This window comes from Cricetulus griseus, chromosome 3 (genome assembly GCF_003668045.3).
Source record: "Cricetulus griseus strain 17A/GY chromosome 3, alternate assembly CriGri-PICRH-1.0, whole genome shotgun sequence".
Classification (NCBI taxonomy): domain Eukaryota; kingdom Metazoa; phylum Chordata; class Mammalia; order Rodentia; family Cricetidae; genus Cricetulus; species Cricetulus griseus.
Window position 1 is genome coordinate 97,328,577 of NC_048596.1, and position 15,169 is coordinate 97,343,745.

General features: G+C 39.9%; 2 protein-coding genes across 8 annotated transcripts in view; both read left to right on the forward strand.

Annotated features, from left to right (window-relative positions):
- Positions 1-15,169, forward strand: part of Folr1 (folate receptor alpha) — a 349,146-nt gene that overhangs the window by 151,422 nt on the left and 182,555 nt on the right.
- LOC100759075 (RING finger protein 121) overlaps positions 1-15,169 on the forward strand; it is a 64,163-nt gene that overhangs the window by 15,112 nt on the left and 33,882 nt on the right. For 5 of the 7 annotated variants that reach the window (XM_027407867.2, XM_027407864.2, XM_035442331.1 and 2 more), the window contains exons 2-3: positions 7,235-7,272; positions 9,579-9,720. In XM_027407867.2, coding sequence (XP_027263668.1) covers positions 7,241-7,272; positions 9,579-9,720 — 174 coding nt within the window. In that variant the 5' untranslated portion in view covers positions 7,235-7,240. Of the gene's footprint in view, positions 1-2,795; positions 2,926-7,234; positions 7,273-9,578; positions 9,721-12,501; positions 12,634-15,169 lie in introns of those variants that run through there. The other 2 variants (XM_027407866.2, XM_035442330.1) reach the window with 2 other exon arrangements.

Below are 15,169 nucleotides of genomic sequence, written 5' to 3' on the forward strand. Positions count from 1 at the left end.
AATTAAAATGTACTACTTGTGCCTGGCAATGGTGGCGCACTCCTTTACTCCCAGCACTCGGGAGGCAGAGGCAGGTGGATCTCTGTGAGTTCGAGGCCAGCCTGGTCTTCAGAGCGAGTTCCAGGACAGGCTCCAAAGTTACAGAGAAACCCTGTCTTGAAAAACAAAACAAACAAAAAAAAATGCATATTGCCTAGGAGCCAATAATAATGTTTTTATTTCTTTTGGAATTCAAAGCAAGTGTTGTGTATAAGATTATACATTGGATTATATATCTTTATACATGTACATTGATATGTGCTGTGCACTTGTGCATGTAGGGGTGTGCATATGTGTGTGTGTGTCAGAGGTCAATGTCAGGTGTCTTCCTTAGTCACTTTCTACCTTCCTCTTTGTGACAGGATCTCTCTCTGAGCCTGGGGCTCAATAATGTATCTAGAAACAGTGGCTAGACTGGCTGGGCAGCAAGCTCCAGGGGTCCATCTGTTGTGTTGTGTTCTGTCATGTTCAATCCACATGTCCCATCTGTGCTTGCTAGTTTTATGTCAACTTGATAGAAGCTAGAGTCATTTTGAATGAATCGAGAAGATGCCCACATAAGAATGGCATGTGGGTAACCCTGTGATGCATTTTCTTGATGATTAATGTGAGAGGGCCTGCTTCATGTGGGTGGTAGTCCTGAGTGAGCAAGCTATGGCGAGTCAGAAAGGAAGACTCCTCCATGACCTCTGCATCAGGTCCTGCCTCTAGGCTTCTGCCCTGACTTCTGTGAATGAGAGACTAAAAGCTTTCATGTAACATACCTCCTTTTGGTCGTGGTGTTTTATCACAGCAATAAAAACCATAAGTCACTATGCTTCCCTTGTGCTGGGGTTACAGATGCAGGCTGCCCAGCTTCTCTGTTACAGATACCCAGCTTCTCTGTAGGTGCTAGAGATCTGAACTTAGTTAGGTCTTTAAACAAAGTAATCACTTTTCTGAGGCCATCTCTTAAGGCAAATTTATAAATTAAATTTTATGGAAGTTGGACTCCTGCTGTATAGCATATACAGATATTGACTCAAGTGTCAGTGAGATGGCTCAGTGGGTAAAGGCACCGAGTGCCAAGCCTGATGACCTTAGTTTGATTCCTAGAACCCACATGTTAGAAAGAGAAAACCAACTTTCATAAATTGTTCTTTGATCTCCATACCCGTGCCGTGACATTTACACCCTCCAAAATAAATAAATATACTTATATATGTGTGTGTGGAGGGGGTGGCATGGAAGTTAGAGGACATCCCTGGAAACCACCTGGTGGAGGGAGTGAACCAACTCCTGCAGGTTGTCCTTGCACTTTCACTACTGTGCTGGGGCATGTGCTCCATTCACAATAAAAATACAGATTTTTTTTTCTCTGTTTCCTGGCACTTGCTCTGTAGACCAGGGTGACCTCGAACTCACAGAGATCTGCCTGCCTCTGCCTCCCCACCAAAGCCCGGCCAAAATACAGAAATTTAAAGAAAAAATGTAGGGAAGGATTTGGTGAAATCGAAGCTATCACATACTGCTCTTAAGACTGTAAAATGTAGTTGCTATGTAAAGTTTGGCAGTTCTCAGAAGACAAGTAGAGTTATCATGTGACCCAGCAGTTATACTCCTAGCTATGTTCTCAAGAGAAATGAAAACATACATTTATATAACATTAGGGACAAATGTTTATATAGCAACATTATTTGTAATAGCTCAGAAGTCAGTGACCCCAATGTCTGCCAGCTAGTGAATGGAGAAATATGATATATCCATACATTGGAATGTTGTTAGCAATCAAAAGAAGGAACTACTATACATGCTACAAATTGAATGAACCCTGAAAACAGTTATGCTATGTGAATGAAGCAAAAGACCATGTTATTGCAGTATTATATGAACTACCTATATTAAGAAAATCTTGATAGTGGTAGAAAGTAAGTAAGTAGTTGCCATAGTCTGGAAGAAGAATGGAAAGTAACTGCAGTTATGTGGTTCCTTTTTTGGGTGATTGTGGCCCAATTCTATGAATATACTAAAAACCAATGACTACTATACTTTTTAAATGGGTATTTTCTTACTGTTTAATTTGACAGTAGAATTGTAATATTAAAATGAGTATTTTAATTAGTAGTCAAATTGCTATTTCTTAATGAAAAGAACCAAGTGTAGAGATGCATATGCTTATAGATGCAGATTGTGAATATGAGTGCTGAATATAGTAGCAATACTTTTTAAACTTTAGTGTGCATATAAATCACTTCAGTATCGTGTTAGCCTGCAGATTCTTATATAGGAGGTTTGTGTGGATTCTGAAAGAAATTTTCGGTTTCATAATAAGCTTTTAGCATATGGGTATAATTGTATCTAGATACACATAGTCAAGTGTGGAGGATGTTCTAAAGTGCTTTCCAGAACCCAGGAAGATTTGTTCAGTGTTTTGCAGAAAGAATTTGATTTGGTGGAAGAGAGGGGCTTAAGAGACAAAGCTTATAGAAAGACAGAGATCACAGAGTATATGCCATTTGTGGAGGACAGCAGGTCTGCTTGTGGATACATAGGGTGGGTACTTAACTCTTGCACCTGAGAAAACATAGCCCTCAACTTTGATAATTTTCTGTCTTTGCAAAATTTTCTCTTGTCCCCTGTCTAACATTTTTGGTTTAACTTCTTTTAAATCTGGACTTAGGTAGGTTGGCATGACTTGTGAGATCTGAGGAGCAGAGAGGTTAACTAGCAATAAAACATTGTATATATGTTTTTTTTTTTTTTATTGTGTGTTTTAGGTGTTGGTTATAGGACCATCAGTTATTACCCTTGCCCTGGAGCCTGCCTAATAATCCACCCGAGCTTCAGACAAAGTACCTTCAGACTGAGTTAGTGCTTGGCCCCAGATGAACAGACTCCTTTAATGAGGTACCAAATAAAGATGTCTTTCCAGATGGTACAGGTTAATTATAGCTACAGTTAACAGCTTTCCTTGTTTTTGCACTTGAACAAGAACACTGATTTGAATGTAATTTAAGTAACCTTTTGGATCTGGACACAAATATTAAAGCCAGATCATATGTTATTCTTAACGTTTATACTGCTTTGTGAAGTGCTGATGATCTTTTAAGCCCCAAATCTAGTCTTAGCCTTAGGGCTTGCCCTTCTGATCTCTTCTCCCTGGGGCTCTGCAAGCATTGCTGACCCATGCTTCACCAACTTTGAGTTCCCTGGCCTCTTCAGTAGTTTATATTCTTCTAGAGGAAGGGCGGGTCACTCCCAGGGTACTTTCCTCATAACCATATGATGGAGTCAGAGGTCTTGTTCTGTTTTCAGGTGGCAGAAGTAAGACATAGATAATAACACATGGTTCACTCTCAGAAACACTTCCATGCCTGATCCAGTACTCTGTGTTCATAGTTTGCCCTTCAGTAGATTTTCTTTCTTGAGTATGCACCTGTTTTATTTTCTCACATAAAGTTTGTTTGTTTTTTGTTTTTCGAGACAGGGTTTCTCTGTGTAGCTTTGGAGCCTATCCTGGTACTTGCTCTGGAGACCAGGCTGGCCTCGAACTCACAGAGATCTGCCTGCCTCTGCCTCCCGAGTGCTGGGATTAAAGGCATGCGCCACCAATGCCTGGCTTACATAAAGTTTTTTAGCATGATTTTTCTAGATGCTTTCTGGTACCAAATACCTATTCTCTCTCCAGATACTTTTTAGGCACTTTCAGGTGTTTGTATACTCTCTTGTTTCAGCGCGTTCAGGTAGTGTGCTAGTTTGTTAGCATACTTAGATCATAGGAGAGGATTTTCCTCAATTACTTACATAGTTACTGACTACTCGGTTCTTTGCTGTTCTCCTTAGATGACACAAAAGCAGTGTAAAGTATGTGTTGGTTCTGAGGCGTCTTCCTGGTATATGGGAGAGGTACAAGGTACACTAGGCCAGTCCAGAACTGGGGTGATGAATTCAAAAGCTAGGTCACAACCTTAAGGAAGCACAAGATTATACAAATGCAGGATCACTACCTCAAACTATATGCCTTCTTAAATTTTGAGCTGTAGACTCCTTGCTTACATTAACCTGGGTTGGCCTTAAGCAGTTAGATAATTTGTAAATCATGTCTGAGATAGCATGATACTGTAAATTAATGTTCTAGAAGAGTGTTTTTCAAATTTCACATTTATAACAATCACCTGGAGGTCTTGTTAAAAGTCAGATTCTGGGGCTGGAGAGATGGCTCACTGTTAAGAACACTGGCTGTGCTGGGCAGTGGTGATGCATGCCTTTAATCCCAGCACTCGGGAGGCAGAGTCAGGTGTATCTCTCTGAGTTGGAGGCCAGCCTGTTCCAGGGCAGACTCCAAAGCTACACACAGAGAAATCCTGTCTGAAAACAAAACAAAACAAAACAAAAAAAAACAAAAACAAAAAAAGAACACTGGCTTCTCTTCCAAGAGAACCTTGGTTCAGTTCCTGGCACCCACAGGGCAGCTCACAGTGGTCTGTAATTCAGCTCCAGGTGGTTTGACACCCTCATACATACATATATATATCTAGGCAATTCAGATTCTGAAAAAAAAGTCAGATTCTGATTTAGTGGTTCTGGGTAGTTCCTGAGTTGTGCTTTTCTTTCCCTCCCACCCTGGCTGGGATTGAACCCAGGACCTGTGAATGCTGGGCAAGCACTCTAACAAACACTCAGATGGTTCATACTTCAAGTAAAAAGGAGAAATCCTTGCTTGAGAAATTCACTGAGGTGAAATTTGAGCTGACTTCTCAAAGAATTGGATTTGGATAGGAAAAGTAAGAAAAGGGTATTGCAGGAAGAAGAACTGGTATGGAAAGGCCCAGGGACAAGAGTGAGTTCCAATTATTTGGAGATTATAAGTAGATGAGCTTGGCATTGTGTAGGTCTGAGTTGGTAAAGACTTATCTATAAGTAACATGAAACTTGGGCATTGGTTGTTCCTTTAGGAATGAGATCCTTACTTGTCTGTTGCTGAGCCTCCCAATGAGCTTTTCTGGATTTTTCCATCTATTGTTCCCTCTTGGAGTATCTGACTTCTGTTCCTGGCAAGATGAAAGCCTGAGTCAGGACACCTGAATAAATTTTGTGAGGCAGCATGCAGAACAGAAGGAAGGAAAGTGGTTGACTTTGTCACAAAGATTAATAAAGCAAAGCCTTCATTTCTCTCTCTCTCTCTCTCTCTCTCTCTCTCTCTCTCTCTCTCTCTCTCTCTCTCTCTCTCTTTCTTTCAGCCAGAAAGCTTGACTTACACAGTGTTGAGCACTCCCAGTGTACACACAGACAATGCCTGCTAATGTGTAGAACTTGATTTAGTAGTAGAGTGAAGTTGTGTTTTATCTCAAATGTTTTATTTAAAATGTTCCTCTTTTTCCCTCCCTCCCTCGCCTCACCCTCCTTTCATCTCTGTGACATACCTGTATGGATATGCATGCATGTATGCCCACATACATGTGGAGGCTAGAGGTAGTCTTTGGTGTCTTTGATTGCTCTCCACCTTGTATATATTGGAGTAGGGTCTCTCACCTGAACCTAGAGGTTGAACATTCTGCTAGTCCAGCTAGCTAACTTGCTGGAGAGATTCCCTAGTTTAGGGATTACAGGTGGCAAATCAGATGGTAATTTATGTGGATGCTGAGGAGTGGAACTTTATGAAAAGTGCTTTATCTACTGAGCCATTTATTTTCCTAGACCCTTAAAGTGCTTTTCTGGAGTTACTGGATTGGTGAGAAAGCAGGCCTTGCAGCTTAAGTACTAAAGGAATATTTTTAGTAATGTTTAGTTAATTCTTTGAGAATTTCATATATTTTGAACCTGTTCATCCCTTCCTCCACTTCTTTACCTATTTAGCTTCAAGTTCCTTCTTTCTCTCTTTTTAAGAAGTCCATTGAGGCTGAGCAGTGGTGGCGCACACCTTTAGTCCCAGCACTCGGGAGATAGAGGCAGGTGGATCTCTGTGAGTTTCAGACCAGCCTGGTCTACGAGCGAGTTCCAGGACAGCCTCCAAAGCAACAGAGAAACCCTATTTCGAACCCCCCCCCCCCCCAAAAAAAAGAAGTCCATTGAGTCCAGTTTGTGTTGACCTGTGTATTAGGCAAATACCTGAGTGTGGTCAGTATACCAGTGTCACACCATTGACAAAAACTGACTCCCTCTCCCAGCAGCGATCGATTGCCAATAGTTCCTCAGCTATACATGAGGATTTGTATTTGCCTCCCACCCTCCATGTTGGGAATAAAGGGATAATTTTTGATTTATTCATTTGAGTGGTTCTAAGCCCTTTTCTCCTTTGCCGTCAGAGAACTTTTCCAGCCCATTTGGCACAAAACTGTGTTGACTGACCCAAGCACTAGAATTTCAGTGTGGTTCTGTATAGCTCTAAAGAAGTAGAAGGTACACTCTGAGTGCCAAGGATATAGTGATATTCTGGAACAGAGGTTTTTGACGGGCAACTTTTTTACCTAGAATAAGTTTGACAATTTTTAGATATTCTTTCTGGATGCTGCTGATTATATATAGAACACACTCCTTGCCCCAGCAAATAAAAACAACCCCCAAATATCAGTAGTGCCAAGTTTGAAAGACCCTAAGTAGAACCAGAGCTTTGAGTTTAGAAGGTCATGCACTTCTAAGGGCAGTGGCCGAGCAGGAGCCACATATTACTGTGCCCTGGTCTAATGTTCTGCCTCCTCTTATGTGGCCATTTGTATGATGGTATATGATAATATTTTATCTAGCTTCATATCTTACTAATCCTGAGACATCTTTATCCTAGTCATACTTAATTGTTTATATACTGTAAACTTTCTCCCCTTTCTATCCATGTAATTTCCTTTGCCTAGAATATTTCTCTCACTTCTGGATAATATTTCACAGTTGTTCCAAGAAACCTTCCCTGGTTTATAACAAGCCAGACTGAGTCAAATCCCACTTGTTCATTCTTACCATATAATGAGTATGTCCATTGTTCTGGGAGCATCTTGGGAGTTAGTCTTTGATTAACTCAGCCATGTAACATTCATTGCCACCAGCAGCTAAAGAAGGGAGAAATCAGTGTGAAGTAATGGCAGGAAAGGTTTCATAGAAATTGTAAGGTGTGAAGCCTTCTCCTTTAATTCCTTGAAAATACTGATGAGTCTATGAGCCCCTTATTTTGGGTGGGGACAGTTGTAAGTCAATGACATATTTTTCTGGTACTTTCTTTCTATAGGTTGATATGTCAGACCTCTCCCCAGAGGAGCAATGGAGGTAAGTGTGCCAGTTTGGGTCCCACAGGCTAACCTAGCTAATTGTGTAACCACTCTTTTTCTTCTCTGTCTATGGGATGCAGTGTCTTATGACCAGTTGGACAGGTCTTTTGGAAAGCTTTCCAAGTATCTGGGTCACTTCTGAACAGCTTACTTGGTCGTAGAGTAAGTAGGTACTTATACTAATAAGCATCCTCCTGTGATGAAACCAGTTTTGCCATTACTAGCTCTATGATACGGGATAAGTTATTTAACTTCTCACTGCCTCTTTTATCATCGTCCCCTTTTTCCCCTGTACTGAGGATTGATTCTAGGCTTCCTCGTACATGTTAAACAAGCAGTCTACCACTGAGTTGTAATCCCAGCCCTCTTTTTACTTTTTATTTTGAAACAGTCTTGTCAAGTTGTCCAAACTAACCTTGAACTTAGTGTGTAGCCTAGACAGGCCTAGAATTTACCATTCTTCTACCCCAGCCTCTGAGGTAGCTGGAATATAGGCCAGTAACACAGGGCCTTACAATTCACTCCATTTGTTTGTTTGTTTGTTTGTTTGGTTTTTTGAGACAGGGTTTCTCTGTGTAACTTTGGAGCCTGTCCTGGAACTCACTCTGTAGACTAGGCTGGCTTTGAATGCACAGAGATCCGCCTGCCTCTGCCTTTTAAGTGCTGGGAATAAAGTCGAACACCACCACCGGCAATTCTGAAGATTTTTTAAACTGGATCATATGTAAGACAAAGAAATCAGGATTAATGTTCACATCATTTTACATGAACAGTGATTAAAAGATTATGACCAGGCTGGGCATGGTGGTGCACACCTTTAATTCTAGGACTGTGGAGGCAGAGGCAGTTAGGTCTCTGTGAGTTCAAGACTAGCCTGGCCTTCATAGTGAGATAGTGAGCCCTTGTCTCCAAAAAAAGAAAGGTTAGGACTATTAACCTGAAAGGGCACAGGAAAATTGTGGTAAAAACAGGAAAGATTTTTTTGTTTGTTCACTATAATGTAATTTTAAATATTTTAGGGTTTGGCATTGGGAATGAGGTGCAGCTGTATCCTTTGTTTTCATAGAGTTTAGGATTAGGTACAATGGATTAGAGCTAAAGATTTATTGTAGATACAATGGATTAGAGCTATAATATATATATATTTAAAGATTTTATTATGTATACAGTATTCTACCTGCATGTATGCCTGCACAACAGAAGAGGGCACCAGATCTCATTATAGATAGTTGTGAGCCACCATGTGGTTGCTGGGAATTGAACTCAGGACCTCTGGAAGAGCAGCTAGTGCTCTTAACCTCTGAGCCATCTCTCCAGCCCAGTAGGTATATTTTTGTTTCATTGTAAAATATGTGTGTATGTATGTATGTTTTTGGACAAGGTCTCACAAATGTATTTTAGACAGACTAGCCTCAAACTCATAGGCATGAATCTGCCTCTGCCTCCAGAGTGTAGGGGTTAAAGATGTGTGCTCAACTATCTAAATGCCAGCTTTAGATGAATGTTCCAGATTCATTGTGTAGTTGTCAGATTATTGAACTTCCTCGAGCCCTTGAAGAGGCATTTACTTGATACTGATGACGAAGACATGGTTGGATTAGTACAGACTTGAAGCAGTTCAGAATTTTTAGCCTTTGGTTAGTCCTGATTCTCTAGCCCTGGCAAAAAGGTATGATGAATAAAGCAAGACTGTCTAGAATCAGCACACGTACAATGTTACACCCTTTAGTGGTGTGATAAATACTAAGAGTCTAAGGCTTTATGACTATAAACTCTACTTTTCTTTGTCCAGTGACAGGTTGGAATAGGATTGGAATGGGCAGTGACATTAGCTTCTCTTGGCATTTCCTTCCTGATTCAAGGAAGGTTTCTTATGTTTCTACCACAAGGGGCATCTCTAACCCTTAAAGCTGTGCCTTATAACTAGAACCTGGAGAGTTTCTATTCTAGTTCATGTCCATTCTCTCAGACATGGGTCTTAGCTCCTAGTTCTCATGGTACCCTTCAATTGAAAAACCCAGGGCTGCTGGGCATGGTGATGTATGCCTTTAATTCCAGCACATGGCAGATAAAGGCAGTCAGATATCTGAGTTTGAGGCCAGCTTGATCTACATAGTGAGTTCTAGGACAGCCATGGCTTTGTAGAGATACCCTGCCTCAAAAAATAAATTAATAAGCACATAAATAAATGAAGAACTCAGGGACATGTTCTGAGCTATGGGCTAGAAGAATACTGTAGGAAACACTGCTCATTTACTACTACACCATCCCTTCCTTGACTCACCCTGTCTGTTTGGCTTTCAGGGTCGAGCATGCACGTATGCATGCCAAACATCGTGGCCATGAAGCCATGCATGCTGAAATGGTCCTCATCCTCATTGCTACCTTGGTGGTGGCTCAGCTGCTCCTGGTACAGTGGAAACAGAGGCATCCCCGTTCTTACAATGTAAGCCACTTCTCATTTTTTAAAAAAATGTTCTTGGAGATAGGATCTTGTGTATACCAGGAAGGCCTTGAACTTACTTAAGTAGATGAGAATGATTTTGAACTTATGATCTTCCTGTCTTTACCTCTCAAATACTAGATTTACAGGTGTGTACCACCACACCTGACACCTCTCACTTTTTAGTCATCAAGAGAACCTTTGTAAGTGTCCTAGGGTCCAGCCTGACCAAGGGTACATGTAGACAGATAAAAACATTAGCAATGAATTTTCCATATGGAATGATGAGTAGTTTGTGGGATAGATATGTATGTGTGTTTAAAGAGCAAATAATTTGATATATGAAAACAAAGATAAAACATGAGACTTTTTTTATTTGTTGGTTTTGAGACAGGGTCTCACTATTTGCTCTGGCTGTCCTGGAACTCACTATGTGGACCAGGCTGGCCTCAAATTTAGATCTGCCTACTTCTGTCTCCCAGGTGCTGGGATTAAAGACCGGCACCACCACTCCCAGCCCAACATGAGACTACCTTATTATCAGAAAAAGTAGATACTTTTTTAAACATTGTGTGACAGTTCATGAAAGAAATATCAGAAATCATTCATTTGGAAGGGAGAACATTACTTGACTGAGAAAACCAGCACTAGTCTTAGGAGAAGGGGCTAGAGTTCATTAACTTGTATAACAAAAGTCAAAATCAAGCAAACAAATAAGGAAGCAATGGAAGAAGTCAAGAAAAAATATATAATACATAACAGAAAACAAATAGCTAGGTACTTTCTTATTGATAATGACACTTAATTCTAAGAGTTAAATTCTTCCAGTAAAAGGTAAAGATTGGCAAATTGGAGCAAAAAAAAAAAAAATCCCATAATTCATTAACATGCTAGATGTGTAAGTCTCACCTTAGCTATCAGGGCACACACACACGCACTCACTCTTACAAAAGTGAAAGTAAAAGGATGGGAAGAAATATTCCATGAAAATGATAGCCAAAGAAGTATGGAGGGCTCAAAACAAAGAAAGAGGGTCGTCTCAAAGAGGACCAGAATTTGATTTCAAGCATCCTCATTGAGTGATTTACAACTGCCTGCAACTTCAGCTGACACCTTACCTTTGACTTCTGCAGGCACCCAAACATGTGTGCACATTCCCTTCCTCCAATCCCATATATACATGTAATTAAAAATGAATTTTGTTTTATTTTGTTTTTTTGAGACAGGTTTTTCTGTGTTACCCTGGCTGTCTTGGAACTCAGTCTTGTAGTGAGAGATCCAACTAGCCGCACCTGTGGCACTGACCACGCCCAAACAGTCATCAAACAGGCGTGGTCACAGGTGCATTTGTGAGCATGTGGGATTTGGTCTGGGGTCTGGGACAGGCTTGCTCTCTTGGTTCCGGTCAGTCACAGAGAGCAGCTGGGTGTTGATCCTCAAAGCTGGAACTTGTGGGTTATCAGTTTCTCATGTAAGTGACTTCTCCCCGAATAAAATTAACCTATATCATCCTAGTCCTGTGTATCTTAATCTCTGCATCTACATACTCTGTAGATCATGTTGGTCTCAAACTCAGAGATCTACCTGCCTCTACCTCCTGAATGCTGGGATTAAAGGTGTGTGCCACAACTACCTGGTTAAAAACAAAATACTTTTAAAATGAAAGAAAAGTTGGGGGCCTGGAGTGGTTGCTCAGAGGTTAAGAGCACCAGCTGCTCTTCCAAAGGTCCTGAGTTCAATTCCCAGCAACCACATGGTGGCTCACAACCATCTGTAATGAGATCTGGTGCCCTCTTCTGGTACACAGGCATGCACGCAGGCAGAACACTATATATAAAATAAGTAAATAAATCTTCAAAAAAAAAAAAAGGAAGGTGGGATAGCTATATTAATGTCAAATAACAGGGTTAAATAAAGATTAGAAGTGATAACATTTATGTGATTGTTGTATATATTAGTGTAAGTACTATATAGCAAGATACAACTATAAATGTGTATATGCCAAAGGGGCCCAAAATATGGGAAACAAAAATTGACAGGACTGAAGGGAGAAATAGGCAGTTCTTTAAGAGTTGGAGAAATCAGTATTCCCTTTTCAATGATGGACAGAAAAGTGACACAGAGAATCACACATCATGTAGAGAACTTGAAGAACATAAACTAATCAGACTGGTCCAGTTGGCTATGAACTTGAGACATTCCTGGCTCAGTCTCCCCATTGTAGGGATTACAAACAGGCACAACCATACTTTACAATATTTGCTAAGTTCTCAATATTTTAAGTACTTTACATGTATAAACTCAGTATAATTTGGTGAGTAGTGCTTTCTTCAGTCAGAGACTGAAATAGAAAATCTGAATAATTTGCTCAAGTGATAAAACTTTCAGTCATAATCACTATATGCTTTTTTTTTTTCTGCAGTATATGTTTAGAATTGTAATATTGCCAAAGATGGTTAGGGATCTATACCTAACTACTGCACTGTCTCATTTAATTAATTAACTAATTAATTGATTAATTTTAGTTTTTGGAGACAGAATTTCTCCATGTAGCCCTTGCTATCCTGGAACTCACTCTGTGGGCCAGGCTGAGGGATCTGCCTGCTTCTGCCTCCTGGGTGCTGTGATAAAAGGCGTGTGCCCCACAGCCCACTGTGCTTTCTCACTTCATCTGTGTATCAATGGTATTAGATAAAAGCATAGGAAGTTGAGGCCTGCTGAGGATATAGCTAGGCAGAGGTAGGATTAAACCCATGTTATTTGTTTCCTGTTTTACATTTTCAGCTCTGCTCTATGTGACCTCTGGAAATGATTTTCTGCCAAGGGAACTAAGGAATAATCTGGAGCATAGTGGAAAAGAAGCTCACCTTTGTCCTTGTTCCAGACCACCTTGGCGTATAGCTACCTCAGATGTTGGCACGTATGACTAATAGAGATATGTACCTTCAGGCCACAGTGCATGAGATACTCACATGATAACAAGAGTTTCAAAAGAGTCATTATCCATCAGCTTAGCTATCTGGGTGTAGACCCTGCTCATGCTTCACCCTGTCATCTGAGATGAGACACTTGTAGTTGTTGTGTGTCCTCAACAAAATAGAGATTACCACAAGGTTTCATTGAGCCCAGAAAAATAGAAAATCCATTAGAACAAATATAGGGTGACAGTCCTTTTGATATTTCTGTTTTTATTTGTTTTTCATTTTATCTTATGCTTATGGGTATTTTGCCTACATGTGTGTCTTTGTGCCATATACATGTAGTGGCATTGAAGGCCAGGAGTGGGTGTTAAATCCCCTGGGACCTGGTTGTTAGCTGCCACAAAGGTGCTGGGATTTGAACTTGGATTCTCTTAAAGAGCAGGAAATTCTCATAGCTATGAGTCATTTAGTTCAGTTCTCAGCACCCTCCTCTGGCCTCCCAGGGCATTATACATATCCACAGATGTCTACAGACATGCACATAATAAATAATAAAAAAGAAATTAAAAAAAATAGCCAGCAGTGGTGAGGCACAACTTTAATCCCAGCACCTGGGAGGCTGAGGCAGGTAGATCTCTGTGAGTTTGAGGACAGCCTGGTCTACAGAGTGAGTTCCAGGACAGCTAGGGCTGTTACACAGAGCAATCCTTTCTCAATAAAAGCAAAAATAGCCTGATCAGTATGAACAATACTTTCCTAGATCTATTGCATGTAAAGCCTTTTCATCAAAGCATTAACAATGAATAAAGTAGCCTGATAGCATTTAAACAAAACTGGCCATCCAAGCCATTTACACTCAATGCTGGTGAGAGCCTCGAAAATGCAGAATACATCCTCAGCCTTCAACTTTCATCTTTGAAAAGGCTGTGTATAATTATTGATAAAATACTGGTCTATATGCTACATGCCAATCTATGTTTGCATTCTACAGTTAGATGTTTTATCTTTTATTATTAAATATAATTTATACATATTAATAATTTCATCCAATAAGAATTCCTTCACAGTGGAGAGAAAAAATAAAACCTTTCATTTTTTGTCCCCCACACGTTTAGATAAAATTAGCTCATGCTTTAGTGCTGTGCAAATATTTATAGCCTATCAATCTTTAAATTCTTGGTAAAAGAGTGGTGCTACTAATCATGTATGCCTTAAAAATTAGCTCATGGTTTTAATACAGTTAATGGCAGGCATTGATTCCAAATGCAAATTACATAATGTGACAAAATTAGTATCTGGAGATTTTTTTTTTAAACAGTGGACGATATATATATATATATAGTAATGACCTCAGAGGTTGTTCTATGATGTACATATGTACACATATGTACTCACATACACATAAAAAAAGCAAGAGTGATAAAACTCAAGATTTAGGATATTGGTGACCTTGTATGAGAGGGAGATTGGAGAATAAGATAGAAAAGAACACATAATTAAATATAAGTAATTTTAGTTGTTTCACCATATATTGACTAGTAGGTTCATTGGTTGAGTATTGACTAAAATGGTAACAGAGATACCTAGCAAGTACAAGCAAAAGTATGTATAATAAATATATTGTAGTCTTTTGGGGATAAAGAATGGGCATGAAAGAGAATTGAAATGACTCCCTGAGAATGCTGTGTTAAGGAAACACACGGGTTATTTGGGTAGCAGAAGCATGTAGTGTTTGAGGAAGCCATGAGAGATTTAAAAAAGAAGTGTTTATGGCATTCCAGAGAATGATGGAGTTGATAGATAAGGCTTACATTTCCAACTGAATACAATTTTGTTCTTCACTAGTGTAGGTTTGCAGTCCAGCCCATGTGACCACCAAGTGGAAAAACACTAGTTTTGTCCTAAATGAGAGTTCTCATCAGGGGCTATTGGCATTTTAGGCCAGTTTATTCTTTGTGTGGTGTGGAGGGCTGTGCTGTACATCACAGAATGTCAGATGAAGTATTATTAGTCAGGGCTCTAGAGTAACAGAAGTTATAGATTCAATGAGTCTCTCTATATAAAGGGGATTTATTAGAGTGCCTTACAGGTTTTATTCCAGCTAATCCAACAATGGCTGCCTAGGAACAGAAGGCCCATGAATCCAGTAGTAGTTTAGTCTATGAGATTGGGTGTCTCAGCTGGTCTTTAGTACACACCAGAATCCTGAAGAAGAGGGCTTTAATGGCAATAAGGGAATGGACTTGCTATTGAGGGTGAGAGCAAGCAGCTTAAGAGAGAAGTTTCCTTCTTCCATGTCGGTTACATAGGCTTCCAGCAGAAGATGTGGCCCTGATTAGAGGTGGTCTTCCTATCTTAAAAGATCTGAATTAATGGTGTATCCTCCCACGTCAAAATCCCAGATTAGAAGTGGATTATCCACTTCAAATGATTTAATTAAGCAAAAATCACTCACAGGTATTAACTAAAACCCAGATATTTTGGGTTTTAGCTAATTACAGATATAGTCAAATTGACAACCAAGGAATGGC